Genomic DNA, 21,290 nt, shown 5'->3' with positions numbered 1-21,290 from the left:
GCATGGAGGAAAACGCACAGCCCGATCTCTCTTTTTCCCCCCCCCCCTTCCTTTGCAATTAGGTCACTGGCGAATTTGGCCCAGATCGGCTACTCAAAACAAAGCCCATGTTGCGAAGGATCACTCGGCCCAATGCATCGCGAATACTTTTTTTTAATTTCTCAGCTGATGTTTCGTCTCTCCAGATCTGCAACTTTCTGGTTCGTCTCCCGAATCAGGCCTATGCGCCCCACCGATTTTTCCCATTCCCTCCCCCCCACCACGCCACCCCGATGCTTTGTTGTAGCCAAATACAAAAATTGCTTCGGGGCCGACCGAGTTCGCCAGTCGCTCCTTTCTTTCCTTATCCACAAACGAGTTAAGCTTGCTTACTCTAGAGGAAGCCCCATCAAACCCAGCGGGATTAACTTTGCAAGAAACGCTTGTGGCTGCGGTGGAAGCAGGCGGAAATCCTTTGTACGTTGCTTTTTGTGTGTGTGTGTGTGTGTAGGGGAAGGGGCGGGGGGGGGGAGGCAGGGCAATGGCGGGAGATGATCTTGGTTTTAGCGGGCCTGAACTAACCCAAGAAGGGTTTGCTGTCTCTGGTTACTGTTACTGTAAAACGTGCAGGTCCCATACTCCAAATAAACGCACAGCGCCGGCTGCCTCCTGTCCTCTTGTTTCAAATAATCACGCATTAAAGAACGGCTTGAATGTGATTCAGAACTAACCCATGTTTAAAACAAGAGCAGAGAGCCATTTCTTCCCCCACCCCGAGAGGGTTAAAAACTTCACAAAAGCCTGCAAAACGACAGGCCTTTGTTTACCTCAGTTTTAAAAGTGGGCACCCTTTGTCTGAGAGTCCTAGTGAGTTTTCTGCCATACTTTGGCTTCTGGTGTGAGATTTGAATCCTTTTACAGAACCCCATTGAGCTTGTGTTGGGCTGGATTGAGTTTCCCAAACTTGCCAACCCCAATTCCCAGAATTCCCCAGCAAAGTGTGTTGGGAAAGTTTGAGAAACAAGTTTGAAAAACGCTGGTTCGGTGCCTATTCAGCATTTAGGGAGCAACCTCTATGGGATTGGTTTGTTTTCTTGGTGGGTTTTCTTTTTTAAAAAACAACAACAACCTCAGAGAATGGTATCTACCCATTTGGCCATTCCTACTAGATAAGATTTCTATTTCTGCAATGTGCAGTATACAATAATTTCTTCGTACCAAACAGTCCTAACTGACTGGATTTCTCTGAAGCAGTTGCAATCTCGTCTTGCAACAGTCAGCTTGGATGTTTAAAAGTTGTTGTATTACACAGGTCTTGCTGCTGGACTAAATTATTTTGGGTAGTTTTGGTTTTTTATGGGGGAAAGTTGAATGTTTCACTTCTCCACTTTGAAAAATAAATAATTGCTAACTTAAGCAGAACGTGAGCCTTATATTATTATTATTATTATTATTATTATTATTATTATTATTATTATTATTATTATTATTATTATTATTATTATTATTATTTACTACTACTACTACTACTACTACTACTACTACTACTACTACAAAGAAAAGTTTAATTTTTTTTTAAAACATTTGCTCCTGTGGGACTGTTTCCAGAGGAATAGTACAGATGAAACTAACTCAATCCTGCATGCAAGCCCATTCTGATGTTTTGGCAAGGGGGATAAGCTTGCATTTTCACTTCTTCCTCTTACACATTTCCACAATTCGAACACATTTCCTGCAACCAGTTGATCAGGAAGAGCAAGGGAGTTGCCCATCCTGCTTTCTTTCATGCTTTTCTCAGTGGTTTTTCTAAACCATTGGTTGGATTCACACATTGCTTTTGTTTTTCTGGATGCTCAAATATAAAGAGCTTTTAGCAGACCCCCAGTGGATAGAATCACCTATCAGTCTGAAATTTTTTAAAAAAACTTGGGACCTTTTATCTCCCCTCACTGAAATGGGGAGGGGTGGTGGAGTTTGAGGCCCCAGCCCCCCCCTTTTCCTTGTCATTCAGGGGCCATCGCAGTCACAAATGCTGAAGAATTGGGAGCAGGAAATAGCACTTTTGTCCTGCTAAAAACTAGTTTTACACAATGCCTTTTAAAGAGAACAAAGCCCACTCAACTCTTTGAAACCCAGGTAAAACTAGCACATTAATCAGCCATTGTTGCCATTAGCCCATCTGTCTCCACCATGAACTTTTAGTAGACCACAACTATCTACCTACCTACCTACCTGAGTCGCTGAGCAGATTAAATAAAATTGCCCTGTATATTTGGCTCTAAGACACTGAGAAGAAATTCAAAGTATTGTGTGATACCTGTTACCTTGGTGGCCAACACAAGAATGATACATTTCTTGTTTGGAGAGAACTGTAGTGTCCTTATGAACAAAAGATGTAGACACCTTATTCCTCCAGGGGTCAAAACAGGTATTCCTTGTTTTTGCCCTATGTACACTTTTCAACACTGGGCTACCGCCTATAACCTTTGGTCAGCAAAGGTTATTGCAGAATGTTTCAGATTAGCCTTTGCTTTCTAAACAGTAGAAGATCATTATTGGATTGCTGAAGCAAAATGCTCTGAAGTGGACTATGCCCATGTTCCTGTTATGATTTGAAATATTCTTTTGGGGCTTTGCCAAAGGCAGAGAGGTTGGGTGTAAACCCAGCACCTTTACCCATGCTTAACTGAGCCAGAGGTTAGCGAAATAAATTCGGGATTTTCACTAGATCAGAGGCTAACCAATGCAGCCTGTACTTGCCCAACACTGGAGGCTAAAATGAGGTAAATTATGTTTTCTTGCAGTTAACTTCAATGGAATCTGATGAGAGAAAGACTATGCTGCAACATGCAGTTTTGTGCAGCATAAATATTGTTGATGCAGCTTTTGTGCTTGGTGATAGAAATTGATCTGGTGCGTTCCAGGATGTGTTTAACAACATAGATGTGTTTAACAATATAGGCTCAAGTTACTTATTGCATGAACTTATGTAAAGTAATTAAAACGTTGTCCAGGAGAGCTGTAAAACTAGATCTGGGTGGGGAGGAACAAGAAGATTGATTCTTTCAGGGAAAAAAAAGAATTATTTATCTTACAACGGTTACTTCAATCAAGTTTGTGGTTTCTTTCCATAGTTCTGTCTATGAAATGAAATACAGGTAGAGTATGAAAGACTATGCTTGATGTGGAATCAAATAAACAGGACCTAAAGCAAATAACCCACTGTTATGGTTTACCTTCTCTCATAGTAACATACACAGAGATCTAGAAAAAGACAAGCACTGCTATTTATACCTTTCAAAAAAGGAGAAAAAAATGATGCAGGCGTGTATTTACATAATAGATGAGCCTTGATTATTTGCTTTGGGTCCTGCATTTTTTATTCCATACCAGCCAAATACAGGGGTGTGCTCTCGTTTAAGAAGCTGTCTAAAAACCAGCCCACTTTTGCTTATCTTCACACATTTTTCCAGCGAAGAAAACAAGTTTGTTGAACGGAAGCCATTATTATTTGAACATAATCATCTATCTGTCACTGCATTGGAGGCATCTTGGGAATTGTAGCTTTGGTTGTAATTTTTTTTCAAAAAAGAACTTTGTCAGGCTGTAAGGTTTTGTAAAGAGAACAATTTTAAAGTACATCCATTAGTAAAATGGGACTGCATAGCACTCCATTTCAAACAATCAGAAGATTCAGTCGATCAGAATAAAGCTGGAAGGGACCTTGGAAGTCTTCTAGCCCAACCCCCTGGTTAAACCCTCTGTTTCATTTAGCACTTTGCTTTTGCAGCCTTGAAGGGTGGGATGGGGAGTTAAAACTTCTTGAGTTTGTTCTGTTTTTAAGGATTTTCACTACTCACACAAAGAGGATTAGAAAATAGGGTATTTTAAATTAAATATGAAATGACCAGTGGGGAAAAATAGAAATAATCCTTACATTATTGAAATAATTTGAGCATGAATTGTGAATCTCTTGCAGTGTTTATAAAAAATTATTGAGACAGGCCAATTCTATTATTTGTGTGCCTTCAGATGTTAAGACTGCAATTTTCATAATCTCTCCCCGTGGCCACAGTGGGAGTTGGAATTTAACTGAATTGTTGCCTTTCCTGAGAGGTGGAAGTTCAGTTTGTCCTGAAGCCTGCGTATAATTGGACTATCCCTTCATGCAGTTGTCTCTCCTGATCTCCCAGTTTTTCTTTCTTGACATCTGTTTTCCGAAATAACAATTGCTGAATTGTCTAGGCAGAAGCTCAAACCCAGCTACATCACATTTGCAATGCTTCATGCTGTGTGATTAACTTCTAATACTTCCCAAAATGTAGTTTCTGGGGAACTTTGTGGGTGCCGGAGTGCAAATATATAATAAACCCAGCATTTCTTAAGAGAGGGGAAAAAATGTCCAAGGAGGAAGTATTGTATAGTTAGTAGTATATAATTACTATATAGGAGTTATAGAATAGAATATAATTCTTTATTGGCCAAGTGGGATTGGATACACAAGGAATTTATCTTGCTGCATATGCTCTCAGTGTACATCAAAGAAAAGATACATTTGTCAAGACTCATAAGGTACAACACTTAACAATAGTCATAGGTACAATAAGTAAATCAAATCAATAAAAATAGTTAAGATACAAGCAACAAAGTTACAGTCATAAGTGGGATATAACGGAGCTGTGGTGGTGCATCCAGGAACCAGCGAAATCTGGGGGCTGGAGAGAAGACAGACTGTATCTGTCCTTGGTGTTGAAGGTATTGCCACTCTCAAATTGGCCTTTTTAGCCACACTAGATGCTGTTTTAGGTCCTCTTTTCAGAGCACGATACCACCGTCTTTTGAGACTGAAGGATGCCAATGGCGATGGTGGTGCAGTGGTTAGAATGCAGTACTGCAGGCTGCTTCTGCCGGCTGCCAGTAGTTTGGCAGTTTGAGTTTCACTGGCTCAAGGTTGACTCAGCTTTCCATCCTTCCGAGGTTGATAAATTGGGGACCCAGATTGTTGGGGACAATATGCTGACTTAGAGAGGGCTGTAAAACACTGTGAAGTGGTATATAAGTCTAAGTGCTATTGCTATTATTATTGATCATTGCACAGTCAGCCAGATGTTCAGACTGGGTTTGGCATTTTTGTCTACCTAATCCTTTACCCAAAGACCTGAGATAGGCAGATCTGGACATTTCATGGTGTTAACAGATATTGTCGCAGGATGGAAGCTGTTCCAAGTAAAGGTGTCTTCTGCAGTTGACTGTGGGTGAATTTGTCAATGCTGATGATGTTCAAGTGGTGCTCCAGTCATTTTGGGATTGCACCCAAGGCGTCTATTACTATTGGTACTATCCTTGCATGCATTGCAACAATCTTTCTATTTCCATTTGTAGGTTTTGTTACCTTCTCCAGTTCTTCTGTTCTGCTGTCTCCAGGCACTGCCACATCCACTATTCAAACTTTTTTTTGTCTTTCTTATCAACAATTGTTAGATTTGGAGTGTTATAGGTGCTTGTCTGTCATCCATCATGTTGTTATCATTGTCATGTTGTTGCTGTTGTTACATTGCTGCTGTTATTGTTATTATTGTTATCATCATCTGCCTATTTTGCTATGGAGCTACTCTAGTCGAATATACATTGCCAGACATGATAGTTTGCTGAGTATTGTGAAAATTCATGCATATTCTAGCTCAGAGAGTGGAGCTTGGCTACTGAAAGATTCCTGATTGGCTGTTGACCTTTCAGCACTGGCCTACGATGATTCATTGTCAGATTCAAAATCTGAATCGTGGAATTCATTCTGCAGATGAGATGAAAGGATTTCACCTGCAATTTTAGACCCAATTTTGGTTTAGGAACTCCCTCTAGTTTATTCTTAAGTCAGACATATGGAATTACTCTTTGTCACTTCTCCCTGAATGCTACTTTTGATTTGAATCTTGAACTAAACCAGGGCACATGTGTGTATGAGTTAAAATAGCTTTTAATATGTGGGTTGTAGGAGAAAAGAAAGCTGAAAAGAAAGGATGTCATTACATTGCATTGCTATAAGAAACCCAAATCTACCTCCCCCTTGCCCAAATTCCATTATCAAGTGTCAATTTAACTTTGGCCATTAGTTTAATAGATTCTTGTACAGATAGTCCTCCACTTAAGACCCACCCAAAGTTTGAGGATTGAGCTCTGTTGTTAAGTGAAACATTTGATAAGTGAGTTTTGCCCCATTTTACAACCTTTCTTGCCACAGTTATTAAGTGAATCATCACAAATGGATAAGTTATTAACTCAGTTGTTAAGTAAATCTGGCTTCCCCATTGACTTTGCTTGTCAATAGGTTGCAAAAGGTGATCACGTGACCTTGGAACATGGCAATGGTCATAAATATGAACCAGTTGCCAAAGCATATGAATTTTGATCACATGTTCATGAGGATGCTGCAAAGATTGTAACTGAAAAATGATCGCTTTTTCCAGTCAGTTTTAACTTTTAACGGTCACTGAATTGAGGACTACGTGTATATAGTTAGCAATGATAAACTTAGACTTAGACTAACTATTGTTGCTTTAAATGTACACTAATTGACATACGTTAAAATGAAATTCTTCAACTTCTCTATGATTTGAATTCAGCTAATGCTCCTGGTTATTTGCTCCCTATGTGGGTATAGTTTTATGGCTAGACAATACCTTGCTTAAGCTCTCCTATGCTCTCTTGTTTTTGAAACAAAAAGACTTGGTTATAAAGCAAATAAAAAAAGACATTTCACCTTTATGGAGGATATACATCTTTGGTACGAGTAGTATTTGATCCTAGTTCCTATTGCTGCTGCTTCTGGATCCCTTCCTGTGCCTCTCTTGCCCTGTATTTCCCTCCCCCCCCCTTTCCATTTTACTTGTTAATTGTGGAGGATGCTAGAATTGTTGTCTATCTTCATTTATAGTGAAAAACATTTGGATAACACAACTTTATATAGATCTCCCCCAGATGTTTCTTTTCTTAGGATTGTGTACAGCCAGTTCAGACAATGAGACCACACAACATAAATAGAAACAATGAGTTATCCACAGGAGCCTGCCTCCCACATAGGGCCTTTCAGCTAATGGCCGGTTTCGTTTTTTTGTGAAATGAAAATAGCTCTGGAAATACCCAGCCAAAAAAAAGCAGCCTTACTTTCAGTCTAGAAATGATACTTCAGTGCACAGTTAACCTTTGTGGGAGGGAGGGAAAACCCACTGTAGGTGTCTTCCCTTACCTCTTATGAGAATGCTTTCTTTCCTTTGAATTTCGAAACTTACTGAGGCAATGGGGGAGATAGGTTCCCACAATTTCATCTGTTAGTCACTTGGGACTGGGTGCCTTTCTGCAGTTGTCTTCTTCTCTGGAATAGCTAGAAAGACACTGCAGAATTCAGCATGGGTGTCATGTTGACAGTTCTGAAAAAGTTCCTTAAACACATTCTTTGGCTTTTGCATCCCTAATTTACACTGATTTTTTTTTTTAAATCACGAACTGTATCCATTCTACTTGTGTGTCTTTCCTGTTATTTCATCTGTTATTTTCTGTGTTTTTAGATTTTGTTGCAATTGGCTGAACTTTTTGGGTAGTCAGCAGTATGCTGGGTTAAATAAATAAGCGAATGGGGAAGAATCTACTCCAGATGTGAGGAATTATAATTGTGGGGCTGTTGGAGGGTGATGGGTATTGTAATCTTGAAGGATTGGCGTAGTAACATTGTATGAGGGTTCCTGCCGGTTGGCCAATCAGTTTATTCTTCTGTTTATTCGGTTTGGGCTTTTTTCTGCTAGATAGGGTTTTCCCCCCCTATTTTTAGGGCTGATGGTTTCCAATAGAGCAGGCTTGTCCAACCCGCCGCATGCAGCCCAGGTCGCCTCGTAATGCGGCCCAACGCCCACCCCAACCTTCATGAAAGATCCAGCGAGGAGGAGGAGGAGAGGCAGGCACGAGGCGGGGCGAGGCGAGCAACAGAAAAGGCGGGCAGCCGCAGCCCAAAAGTCCCGCCCCGCCACCTCCTGCTGTTGCCGCCGCCGCCACCACCGCTGCTGCATTTGCAGGAGGAGAGGTAGGCGCGAGGCGGGGCGAGGCGAGCAACAGAAAAGGCGGGCAGCCGCAGCCCAAAAGTCCCGCCCCGCCACCTCCTGCTGTTGCCGCCGCCGCCGCCACCGCTGCTGCTTCTGCCCCCGCCGCCGCTGCTGCTGCTTCTGCCCCCCCGCCGCCGCCTCTGCTGCTTCTGCCCCCGCCGCCGCCGCTGCTGCTTCTGCCCCCGCCGCCGCTGCTGCATTTGCAGGAGGAGAGGTAGGCGTGAGGTGGGCGAGCTTTCTTCCCCCCCTTCCCCCCCACCCCGCAAAATTTGGCCGGAAAATTATAAAATAAAAATAAATAATTTTTAATAAATAATAATTTTATTTTATTTTATTATTTTATTAATTTAATTTAATTTAATTTAATTTAATTATTTAATTTAATTTAATTTAATTTAATTTAATTTAATTAATTTAATTAATTTAATTTAATTTAATTTAATTTAATATTATTTAATTTAATTATGTGCGGCCCAAACCAAATTTTCATCTTCTAATGTGGCCCAGGGAAGGTGAAAGGTTGGACACCCCTGCAATAGAGGTAAAAAGAGTTTCTCACAAGGTTTTTTTCCCTAATGTTAGAAAAAAACAGGATGATGAGACAGCTAGATGATGCACACAGCTGTCTTCTCCAGTTTCTGATTCCAGTGACAACTTCCTCCTTTTGTGTAAGAGCAATTCTGGCAAGAGAAATGGAGATAGCACATAACCGTATATTTCTCTTTCTCTTACTCAGTTGTCTGAAACAGCAGCCCATTCTTTGCGGGATAAATAGGTCTGTGTATTTGCAAAGTAGCCCTATTACCGTGGGATCAAAACAGAGGCCTGCAAAACCAGCAGCATTGGAACAGGAAGTGATCAGGCCAAAAGAATATTAATAAAGCACCACATGTAAATTATGAACATCTGCTAGATGTTCTTGATTTACACTCTGCTAGATGAGGCTTGGATCCACTTCATCCAGCTTTCTGCATCATAAGGGAACCATCTGGATATATCTAAGAAGCTTAGAGATAGGACAGGAAGGCAACAGTTCTATTTCCTGGTTGGTTGGTTATTTATTTGATTAATACCTTGCTTTTCTGTAGAGTTGTAATTGCAGGAATGTTCCAATCTCAGATGGCAAACCTCAGATAAAGAATGTTTCTAAGCAAAAACAACTCAGGTAAACAAAGTCACTAATCTAAAGGAGGATTAGAGAGAGGAAGTAAACATATGTTAGACTTTAACTAGAGATAATTAATTACTGTGCTAAACAGTAACGAAAGTTAAGCGGTAACCAAAGTTAACCAGTGATGGAGGATAACTAAAAATGTGTATAAATGCAAGACTAGACTCCAATAAAGATCATCATGATTCAGTTGTTCATGATCAAACAACTCGACTGCCTCGTCATTACAACACTTTTCATTCAGGAGCATTAGATTATGTATATAGTATTTCCTTCTCCTGTTTTTCCCTTCACACATTAACAGTGTGGGTGGATTGGATTGAGTGTGACTGGTCCAAGATTACCCATAAGATTCCATGGATGAAAATGAAGCAGAACCTGGGCTTACCACACCTACTCCAGTTCCTTCATGACTAATTATTTGAGAGAAGTGTGGTGATGAAGCGGGAGAGATTTCAATCTCTCTGTTTCACTTCGTGCATACTTTTATATACTGCCATGGAGTCCCCCTGGTCTATTCTTTAGTCTACTGGAAGACTAAGCTGCACAACACACTTTCTATAGTCTTTCTTCTAAAAGGGAAGCTTCTCTAATTCATGAATTCTTTGGTTGCTCTTTATTCTGTGTGGGTTTTTTTTTAAGGCACCCTTATAAAGCATGATCATTAACTCTTTCTCCATTTGCCAAACTAGAGTCAGGAAAATATTCCCTTCTAACTTGGGTGGATTTTGATTGAAGTCAGACCTAGGAAGTATTTTGATCTGGCAGTAGTTATGACAAAAAGACATGCATCCTACTGTATTCACCCAAGGTTGAATAGAAGTTCTGGCAACTGACAGTGAGAAAAGGTTGCACCTTAAGCAGGACAAGCTGAAACAGAAATCTGAAGCAGGCAAGTCAGCAATGACTGCCTCTGCTGTCAGCTTTTGAAGGCCCTCAAGCCAGTGGCCCAACCTTGTTGCTACCTGCTTGGCTTCCTTTCATCTTGCTTCCCATCTCCTTGCTTCTCAGACAGAAAGTCATTTAGCAAAGAGACTGGCGCCTTCTGCTTCTCCCTACGGAGAAGACCAGGGAGCCAATGATAAAGACCACATATAAGTTTAGTTTAGTTTATTGTCATTGCACCTCATACAATGAAATTAAATACCATCTTTAGTGTACATTATGACTGAAAATAAACACAAACACACACACTTCACATTCTATACATTGAATTGAAAACCCCTGATATTACATTAATATTGCACTATACAGTAGAATTCAACAGAGTTACTGCCCTGGGATATAGTGCATTAATATTGCACTATACAGTAGAATTCAACAGAGTTACTGCCCTGGGATATAGTGCATTAATATTGCACTATACAGTAGAATTCAACAGTTACTGCCCTGGGATAGAAGCTGTTTTTCAGCCCATTTGTCCTTGTTTTTATTATCCTGTACCATCCGTGGGCTGATGAGTGTTCCCATCTAATATTTTAGATTTTGACAGGTCTCTGATAAGTCCAATCTTGGACTTATGGAGGTATTGAAAAGGAGTCTTCCAGAATATAGTTAAGATTTTGAAGTGAGGATCATCAGGACCTGAAATTTCCTATTTCTGTCTCCATCTTTATCCTCATCTCTCACTTCCATTCTCGTCATTGGTCACTTCAGTTTCCCACTTGTGAAAGGCCGTGAAAATTCTGGCAGCCCCAAGTGACATTGGGCAGTAATTTTAAGAGTCCTTAAAACTAAATTCAAAATATTGGATATCCTGTTACTGAGATCAAATATTGAGGAGGAAATATTAGACACCCAAAATTACCTTGTAGGCATTTGTTATTGTTGAATTTGACTGTAGCAATGATTTATTGCTGAATTTGATTATAGCAATGATTTAGAGTTTGGAATTTATTTAATAATGGGAGAAAATATGAAACAAAGATATGGAAGCAATGGTTTTGTTCTTTTGCTCTTCTCCTTTTGTAGATTCTAGGGCACTTCACTTGAGTAGAGAACATTCAAAATGTTGCATGAAAAGGTGCTTTCAAGACTAAAGTTGAAAGCAAGCTGACATCTGTTCCTCTCATTTTGTAGACTCATATATTCTCCCTCAAGTTACTCTACTCAAAATAGTTCCCTTTGAAGTCTGCCTTGAAGTGACACTAAGGCAGGGGTCTCCAACCTTGGCAATTGAGTTGAATTCCACCAGGCTTAAAGTTGCCAATGTTGGAGACCCCCTGTACTAAGTAAGGGATGAGTTTAGGCGAGAAGTGGTTTTTGTCTGCTATTTGTGACTCAGGTCTATAACACAGAAAGGAAGACTTAATCTTGGTCAACTTTGAGAGGAAGTTTGATGGTTTTGGGGTTTTTTATAGATTATCCTCTGAACATTTCGTACCTAATTATCTCAAAGAGGATTAATACAAATTCAAGAACTGTTTGATGCTGTTCAGAAAAGCAGTTTGTGCCATCTTGTTTTATGGCGAGAAGCTCCCCCCCCCCCCACATACTTGTACAGATAGTCCTTGACTTACAACCATTCATTTAGTGGCCATTCAGAGGTACACCGGTACTGAAACGTGACGTAGGACCATTTTTCACACAACCGTTACTGCATCCCCATGATCATGTGATCAAAATTCAGATGTTTGGCAAATAACTCATATTTATGATGGTTGCTGTGTTCCAGGAGTCATGTGAATCACCTGCCACCTTCTGACAAGCAAAGTCAATGGGGAAGCGAGATTCATTTAAAAACCTTGTAACTAACTTAACAATGGTAGTGATTCACTTAACAACTGTGGCAAGAAAGGTCGTAAAACAGAGCCAAAATCACTTAACCCCTGTCTTGTAGCAACAGAGATTCCAGTTCAATTGTGGTCGTTACTCGAGGACTACCTGTATAGATTTTTACCCTTGTGTTTGAAACTCGATCCTATGGCACTGAATGGAGCATCCTGGACCATATACCCATATCACTTTGTGAGTTATGAATGAGGAATTGTTTCTGTCAGGTGTGGCTCCATTCAAAATCCAAGAAAGAAAACCTTAGACTCCATTGTTATAGAGAAGAGGATGTTTACTGAATTTGAAGTGGTAGCATCAGTAGAAAGACAAGATCTGAGGCAATAGGCGCGAAAATCACATATAGAAAGTTATCCCATATTCCCACCCCCAACAGTTCAAACTGGCCATCCAATCTGAGGTGTTGTGGGGGCCATTTCACACATCTGGTATGCCAAGACAGTTAACCTTGGCCTGGAGAGATAAGAGGCTACTTCTGCGCAGTAAGCATAGTCAAGAAAACATCCCATATTTTACATTTCACCAACTTAAACCTCCAGCACCCTTCCCCCCATGAAGCCCAATTATTCTTCCCTCCACCCTTTTCTATGGCAGCCACAAAGACAAGCAGAAGAAGGATTCTTGGAGGCTGGCAGTTTCTGTCATTGATGTCCACAGTAACTCTTATTTCTGGATAACCTATAAAGCACAGAGTTGGATTACATGAAAGTACTCGGAGCGATAAAAAGAAAATAGAGATGGAAGGATGGATACAGCAGGAGAATGAAAGTTATGGATAACTGTAGAATGTTACTGGGAAAGCATGGAAAAAACTCTGAATCCTGTCAAGGATGCAAAGATGACACCTTTCATTGATTTACGCATAAGTATGTACGTGTGTGAGGATGGATTATGTGACGTCGGTTGGGGCAAGAAAAGGCTAGTTTAGGGTAGAGATGGAGGCAGAGTTTCCATGTGGAGAATTCAGAAATGTTTTTCCTTTTAAGTAGCAAAAAGGAAGAATGTGTAATCAATTACCTTCGTATTTTAGGATATATTGAGGGACGCTTTAGAATTTATATTGGGTATATAAATTATATAAATATATATAAAAATATATTTTTTGTAATAACAAGAGGGGAATTAGTAGAGTGGGCAGATAAAGACCAAACTAAACATGCTGTCAAATTTGTTTTATACAAATTATTCACCAGATGAAAACAGAAGAGCAGATGGAAAGCCACCGTGAAGTTGAACTGAAGATCTACAAGCAAATTAACAAAAATCCTGCAAAAGCTGGGCAAAATTCCATTATCCAGTATTTTCAAGGTTCTTTATGAATATTCATGATTCTTTTTACAGTTTTGGGTAGAAGACGTAAACTGATTGTTACAAATAGTAATTTTTTTTCCTTGTAACTTTGATGAATAAAGTTTTTACTTATTTTTTTTGTAATAACTTGGCTGTTTTGCTTATTTGAATTTGCTGAACAAAGTATATTTTCTGCTGGTAACACCCTAAACCATTAATAGGTCATTACATATTCCTCACAGTAGTAGCATCTATAGAAAGGCTTTTTCCAGAAGCCCATGTCCAGCTACCCTTCCTCTCACTCTCTGTGAGATGTGGAATTCAAATAGTTTGCATTGAAGCAGGAATAAAATTTACTTATTTCTGTAAATTATAAGTTCCAGTGGAAGGGGTGTGGTGCATTTACAGGTAAAGAATAACATTTAGTTGGTTTTTAAAGCAGAAGTAAAGTCCAGTTCTAGATAAACATTTTGGGTTCCTCCTAGATTGGCCTTGGAACAAAAGAGTAGCTTATCAGGTTAAAATAGCTTGGGACCTTTATTAGGCCCAATAAAAAAAAAATATCACAAATTAACAAACATTTGGGTTTGGTTTTTTCCCCCCTTTGGGGTGAATCTCGAATAGAACTCAGAAAATTGAATATTTGGATATTCAAGTCTGCATGTCATAAATTCTGTATTTTGCTTAGTGCAGGAGGCAAAATCATGAACAGTATCACAGGAGCCTTAGTGTATTTTTTTCCTTGGATTTCAGTTTTAAAATAGATTTAAACATACAAATAGGATAACAGAGTTGGAAGGGGCCTTGGAGGTCTTCTCGTCCAACCCCCTGCTAAGGCAGGAGACCCTATACCATTTCAGGCAAATGGTTGTCCAATCTCTTCTTAAAAACTTCCAGTGTTGGAACATTCACAATTTCTGGAGGCAAGTCGTTCCACTGATTCATTGTTTTCAATGTCAGGAAATGTCTCCTTAGTTCTAGGTTGGTTCTCTCCTTGATAAGTTTCTACCCATTGCTTCCTGTCCTGCCCTCTGGTGCTTTGGAGAATAGCTTGACCCCCTCTTCTTTGTGGCAGCCGCTGAGATATTGGAACATTGCTATCATGTCACCCCAAGTCCTTTTCATTAAACTAGATATACCCAATTCCAGCAACCATCCTCTATATGTTTAGCCTCCAGTCCCCTAATCATCTTCGTTGCTCTTCTCTGCACTCTACACATTGTAGATCTAATTGATCTACAATTAAGATCAAGAGCTGAAATGTAAATGGTCTGCCAGTTCTGCACTAAAAGAAAAAAAAACAGGTATGCAAAACATTTTTAAGTTTCAAACAGTTGTCTTGAGATGAAGACTCTGAGACTTACTGTTCTTATTGAAAGTATTTCAATACTTCCATTCTGCAAAGGGACCTATTTGGAATTTAGAATACTTTCTAAAATGGGCACCGTGCATCCAGTAATTTTGGGACAGCTGTTGCAAACTCAGAATGCTTAACATGCCACTAAAAAGTAGGCAGGATCAGGAAGGAAAAAAAATAGAAGGAGGCAAAGGAGAAAAACATATTTTATCCTACTCTCACCTTAAATGGTTCTTAAAGTAGTATTTTCCCAGTCAATTTCAGTAGAAAACCTACCATACCAAATTCAATAAGAAACTGAACTAGATCTGCAGAAGGTTAATACAAGAGCCACATACAAGCTACCAGTTGTCCTTCCTTGACCGAGAAGGCCTAAATTTCCTCATAAATTCAATAATTTGTCCATGAAGACAGTTTGATGGGTTTGACGCTTGGACTTCGTGATCAAACTGCATATCAAGATATTTCAAAGGCTCAGCTTGTGAAAATCCATGGGAGATCGATGCAGCTGTCCTGCAAGAGAGAATGTTGTAGTCCAGTAACTGTTTATAGAGATGGCTATACTGCGTAACCCATTTGTCATTTTGAGATGGTTGTGGAGGGAGGGGGAGGAAATGGCAGATGGAAGGAAGATAAGACTTCCTTGTTTTGTTCAACTTGTTTTTCATTGAATTCCTTGTTTTGGACCACACTGTTTTTGTTCAGTTGCATTATAATTATAGTGTTCTACGAATAAATTAGCTTTTCATTTGTGAAGACCTTTTGGGAGGGAGATTCCCATTCTGCTGTATCTTATAATACCCTATTTTCTTTCTTTTCTGATTTTTTTCTGTATCTTAAGGTGGATTAATAAAGTCCCATAAATAAAATATATATATCTATACGTAGTCAATTATTTTTCAAATGGATTTGACACCATTATGGGAAAGCCCATAAAAGCATCAATACACAAAGAGTGCTATCTGGGAGAAGTCTATTCCAAATTCCACTTCTAGTGGGAATTATTAAGGCAGTTCTATCGTTTTTGACTTCCAGTTCTCTGAATCTTTGCCACTGTCGTAGAAGTTGGAATTAATAGCAATTGACATTTTAAATCAAATGGAAATTCCTGGGTCACTTACTTGGTTTAATTAGATCTGCCTTCTAGTTAGTTTGCACATACTTATCTGTGATGACAAGTCTGATTTAACACAATATGGTTTGCTTCTCATCAGACTTGTGTCAGCCTGCCTGGAACATCAAATTATAGTTGTTTATTACAACCTGGGAATTTCAACAAAATCACCAGTGTAGATCAATGATAAAATCCTCACCCAAAGGATTGTGAATGAATGCATCTCATAGTTGAAGTTTGAAATTTGCAGAAGAGGAAACAGATATGTTAAGTCTCTGTGCTAGGCTGAACAGATGGAACTGGGTTGATAGTAGCTTTCCTGTTACTGGTACCAGCAGCCTGATAAAAAGAATAAGATAATGAAATACATTTAAAATGTAAGCTGGGATTCTCTAGCAGCCAAACACCGATAACAAAAATGGAAGTTGGGGATTTTTTTGTGTCTAAATGTTGTATCCAAAATAAATATTTGCCAGTGTTCAGTTACTGTAGTATTCCTACTGTATGTGTTCCTGCTTCTACAGTTCCATTTGTTTAAATTAACACTCGGCTTCCCTCATTTTTCTAACACAGCTCCGAGACACATATGCAAAGAGTAGCTTTGCTTGCTTCACCAGGGAAAACTTTTTCCTAGAAGATATGGATCCAAATGATAAAGAAGATGGTGATCCCTGTTGGGAGGTCAAATGGCAGCTGTCGAGGCTCATTAGAAAGGTACTCCTTTTTTAAAATACCCCTCAGTCCTGTCTCAAATGGAAATCAGGGGACATAGATTTTATTCCTTTCTAAGATTTATAGTGTCTGTTTTAATAGGATATGTCTGAACTTTCTGGAGTAAGCACTCAAAAATTCTAAAATGCAGATAGAAAGAGAAACACTTGCAATCAGATATTCCAGATTGTTAAACTTTAATGCTCATGGGAGGTATTTTGAGAGGGAAACGGGCAACTCAAAAAACTGTTGTAGGTGATGTGTGTTTATTTCTGTTGCTGACTTGAGCTTCTCCAGGGAGCGAGTTAAGGATGTGTGTGCATGGTCTCCCCTCTTATTTTTTTTAAAAAAAGTTTTAAAACTTTAAAGATCACAATTTTCTTTGCTAATAAGCAAGAAAGTGGCTGAATGAGTTTTGCCCCATTTTACAATCATTCTTGCAACACTTGTTAAATAAATCACCTCAGTCGTTAAGGTAGTAGTAACACAGTTGTTGAGTGAATCTGGCTTCCCCACTGACTTTGCTTATCAGAAGGTTGCAAGAGGCAATCACATGACCCCAGGACACTGCAACTGTCATAAATAAGGGCCAACGAGGACCCAGATTGTTGGGAGAAATATGCTGATTCTGTAAACCGCTTAGAGAGGGCTGTAAAGCACTGTGAAGCGGTATATAAGTCTACATGCTATTCCTCTCTCTCCCCCTCCCGTGTGCATCAAATACTTTGGCCACCTAATGAGAAGGCAGGACTCACTGGAGAAGAGCCTAATGCTGGGAAAGATTAAGGGCAAAAGAAGGGGATGACAGAGAATGAGGTGGCTGGATGGAGTCACTGAAGCAGTAGGCATGAGCTTAAATGGACTCCAGAAGATAGTAGAGGACAGGAAGGCCTGGAGGAACGTTGTCCATGGGGTCATGATGGGTCAGACATGACTTCGCAACTAACAGCAATAGTTCCTTAGACTATTCCAAAAGATATTTTTGGGCAGATAGAAGGATATCTCAGTGTTTGGATTTTTGATGCTGCATTCTAATAACACCAAGAGGAATAAAATGATAATTATATTTGTAATCGTAATTTGTAATTGCAGATGGTGATGAAGAATCGTGCAGAAGAAGGAACATCAGCTTCAACACAAGGTTGGGAAAAGTTTATGATCAAATGATTCATGAATGGCTGCATTATTGCTCTGAGGAAATGAATGAGATATTCATTGAAGGACAGATTATGATGTAATCTAGATTATTTAAAGAAGCTGAACATGGACCGCTCAGCTCTAGGAGTGACGTCTGTGTCTTAAGAAAACAATTAAATTGAACTGATCCTTCCTGCATTATCCATAAGTGGATAAGGAGATAATAGCATTTATGGAGGCCATAATCAAGGAACAGAGAGCACACTTGAATTTACAGAAGGTCTAAGGTTCAGTGTCCCAGTAAGTGATGGACAAAGCTTCTACCAGTGATCCCGAGGAGATGCCGGTCATCAGAATAAATATGTGGACATTTTACCTCGGCTACAGTAATGGGGAAAATGGAAAGAAGGACCAAGCCATCACTTCTGCTGAAAGAACGATTCCATTGAGTTGTTCTCCAACGGTTTCCATTCTAATTAGTTCTCTAAAGTGCTAGACATCCCTCATTTTCTTACAACATCCATGCTGCAAATTCTTTTGGAGCTACACCTTTTTTATACTGTAGTATAAGTACTATCTTCTGCCAACCTAGCAGTTTGAAAGCATGTAAAAATACAAGTAGAAAAATAGGGACCACTTTGGTGGAAAGGTAACAGAGTTCCATGCACCTTCAGCGTTTACTCATGCTGGCTACATGACCACAGAGACGCCTTTGGACAGCGCTGACTCTTCAGCTTTGTAATGGAGATGAGCACCTCCTCCTAGAGCCGGAAACGACTAGCACATGTATGCAAGGGGAACTTTACCTTACCTTTTATCAGTACTATAGCTTCTGTAGTCTGACCTGTCTAAGGGAGCTTCCTACTACATTCCTTCCCATATAAGGTGGTGTAAGCATCCATGTATCTCCCAAAGGTGCTTTTTCAGGAGGCAAGTGGACTTCCTTGGTTTTTTTTCTTTTGAAGATGTTTCGCTTCTCATTCAAGAAGCTTCTTCAGCTCCGACAGGATAGTGGGGAATGGAAGGATTTATATTCCTTGCAGACAGCTGGTCATCTGCATCCTTTTAAAGTATCCCCTTCCGTTCCCCACTGTCCTGTCAGAGCTAAGGAAGCTTGGATGAGAAGCGAAACGTCTTCAAAAGAAAAAACAAAGTCCAACTGCCTCCTGAAAAAACACCTTTGGGACAACCATGACCTGGATGACTGAGAATATCTACAGACATCCATGTATCTGTTTCATCTTTTCCTGTAATATGTATGTGTATGGCAAGGGGGGGAAACCATGGAATCTAAAAAAGGTGTCACAAGATGCAAAGGAAAGAAGAAGATTGGGTTTACCTGATATAAAATTATGTTTTGCAGCTTGTTATTTAAGCTGGATGAAAGACGGGGGGTTGCTGAGAAGGACACAATCTGAGATGTGGGTGGCATGGATGTTTCTGGTACGACAAAGCTAAGGTTGACATAGATTTTAAAAAGAGTTCCTGATAGGAAATTAAATTTTGGCATTTCTTTCTATCCAGACAATATTTCTCTAGATACCATTGCAAGAGATGTGCCTAGGAACCCCCAAGTCGCAGCTCACCTCACCTCAAGCAGAAATCCAAGGAAAGCTTTATTTGTACAAAGTAAGACATCTACTCATTCTGGGGAAAGTGGCTACTGTTTAGATGAATGGATTTATTTCTATTATAGATAGGTGGCAGCACTTGTCTGAGCTTGGAAGCTAAGCAAGGTGGGGCCTGGTTAATGGCTGGATGGGAGATTTCAGGTAAGTATCTTCCCCATTGTTGTGGGCTGAAATCAAAATATATTTCTGGCAAAGGCAATAGAAAAGCCACTTTCCCATGAGACAGAACAAAGCTGTTTTATTGTATCTATACAAACACCAGGAATCAAACTTGGCAATATCTTTTTCCTTATAAGAAAGAGAAGAAGCTGCTGATTACATAGCAACCCTTACATCCCTCTGGCTTTTTTGTTTTGTTTTGGCAAAAAAGAATCCAGAAAATGAAAGCAAAACTATATCAGGTAGGCCCATCCAAAAAATTAATAGTGGACTTGTCCAGGTAGGAAGGGAAATCCTATCCATTGGGCATGATACTTTGTATTATTTTATAAAATACTTTGTGATGATTTTTGTGATAAAATGTTTTATAAAATTTGCTAAACCTTAATTTCACTGGGATTTTGGACACTTTCTCTAAATTAGCCCATTTGATTATGGTATACTCCAAAGGTGCTTTTGTTTCTAAAAAAATAACTGGACTTTCTTCTTAGTTGGTTTTTTTTCCCTTTGAAATACATTTTATTTCCCACCCCATCCATGAAGCTTCTTTTTTTTTTAACTTTTTAAATATTTTTTATTGGTTTTTAAAACAAACATAAACAAACAAAACATAAAGACATCAAATCATCTTCCATATATGTACATACAGTGTGCCGGTTGGTTTACAAATTGTTTTGTGCTTCCATTTCATAGTCTTCAATTATAATTACATTGTATATAATCTCGTATTTTCAATCAATATATTAAATACATTAATATCATTATTAATCAATCATTTGACTATACTTTTATTCATTCATGTTTTCCAAAATGATCATATTTTACTTCATTTGTTTTATGACAATTCATATTATCATTCCAGATCTATCCTAGAATCATTTTGTAGATATAATAAGAAAAGAATACATCTTTATATATTTATTATTTTCTAAAAGTCTACATATTCCATTACTATATTTTATTATCTAATCATTGATAGAATAGATCCCAAATTTTATAAAATTGTTTATCATCTTGTTCTCTAATTTCAAATGTCAATCTACTCATTTCAGCACATTCCAATATTTTCTTAATGATTTCCTCCTGTGATGGTATTTTCTCATTTTTCCAGTTTTTAGCAAATACAACCCTAACCGCTGTTAATACATTTACAATCAGGTATTTCAAGTCTTTACTATATATTTCAGGTAAAATTCCCAATAAAAATATTTCTGGTTTCAAATCTATATGCTTTTTTGTCATTTTTTCCAACCACATGTGGATTTTAGTCCAGTATTTTTTAGCATCCGCACAAGCCCACCAGATATGGTAATATGAGCCAGGTATCTGATGACATTTCCAACATTTTTCGGATTTATTCTTGAACATTCTTGCTATTCTTATCGGGGGAAAGTGCCACCTGTAAAACATACAAATTTTCTTTATATGCTGTTGACATTGTCATTTTATAATGTTGAGACCACAATTTTTGCCATTTCTCTAGATCAATCCCTTATCCAAAATTCTTCCCCCAAGCAATCATAGTTTCTTTAAATTATTGTTCTTCTAGCTTAATTTCTAATAAATATCCATACAATTTTTTAATCACCTTTTCATCAGTATCTGTCAAAATCTTATCTAAGTCTGTCAATTTATCATAGAAACCTTCTGTTTTAAAATCTTTATCATACCTTGAATGTATTTGCGCATATGAAAACCAATTCATCTTTATACCTTGTTCCTCTAGTTTTTGGATAGATTTAAGTTCACCCTTTTCATTCAATATTTCACCATATCTGTTTGTTCCTTTTTGTATATTATAGGATAAGAAAATGCTTCAATAGTCTATAGCCAGACTGGAATTTTCAAATAACATTGTCTT

At 38.8% G+C, this 21,290-nt stretch overlaps 1 protein-coding gene across 1 annotated transcript in view; it reads left to right on the top strand.

Annotated features, from left to right (window-relative positions):
• The window catches only part of TNFSF10 (TNF superfamily member 10), a 29,559-nt gene that overhangs the window by 426 nt on the left and 7,843 nt on the right, over window positions 1–21,290 (top strand). The window contains exons 2-4 of the mRNA XM_026666490.2: window positions 16,365–16,505; window positions 17,595–17,643; window positions 19,164–19,268. Coding sequence (XP_026522275.1) covers window positions 16,365–16,505; window positions 17,595–17,643; window positions 19,164–19,268 — 295 coding nt within the window. The remainder of the gene's footprint in view (window positions 1–16,364; window positions 16,506–17,594; window positions 17,644–19,163; window positions 19,269–21,290) is intronic.

Source organism: Notechis scutatus, chromosome 4, assembly GCF_049901735.1.
Source record: "Notechis scutatus isolate UNSWTSFEM ecotype Mainland chromosome 4, rNotScu1.2, whole genome shotgun sequence".
Classification (NCBI taxonomy): domain Eukaryota; kingdom Metazoa; phylum Chordata; class Lepidosauria; order Squamata; family Elapidae; genus Notechis; species Notechis scutatus.
Note: the sequence above shows the minus strand (reverse complement) of the source record. Positions and strands in the feature narration are given on the sequence as shown.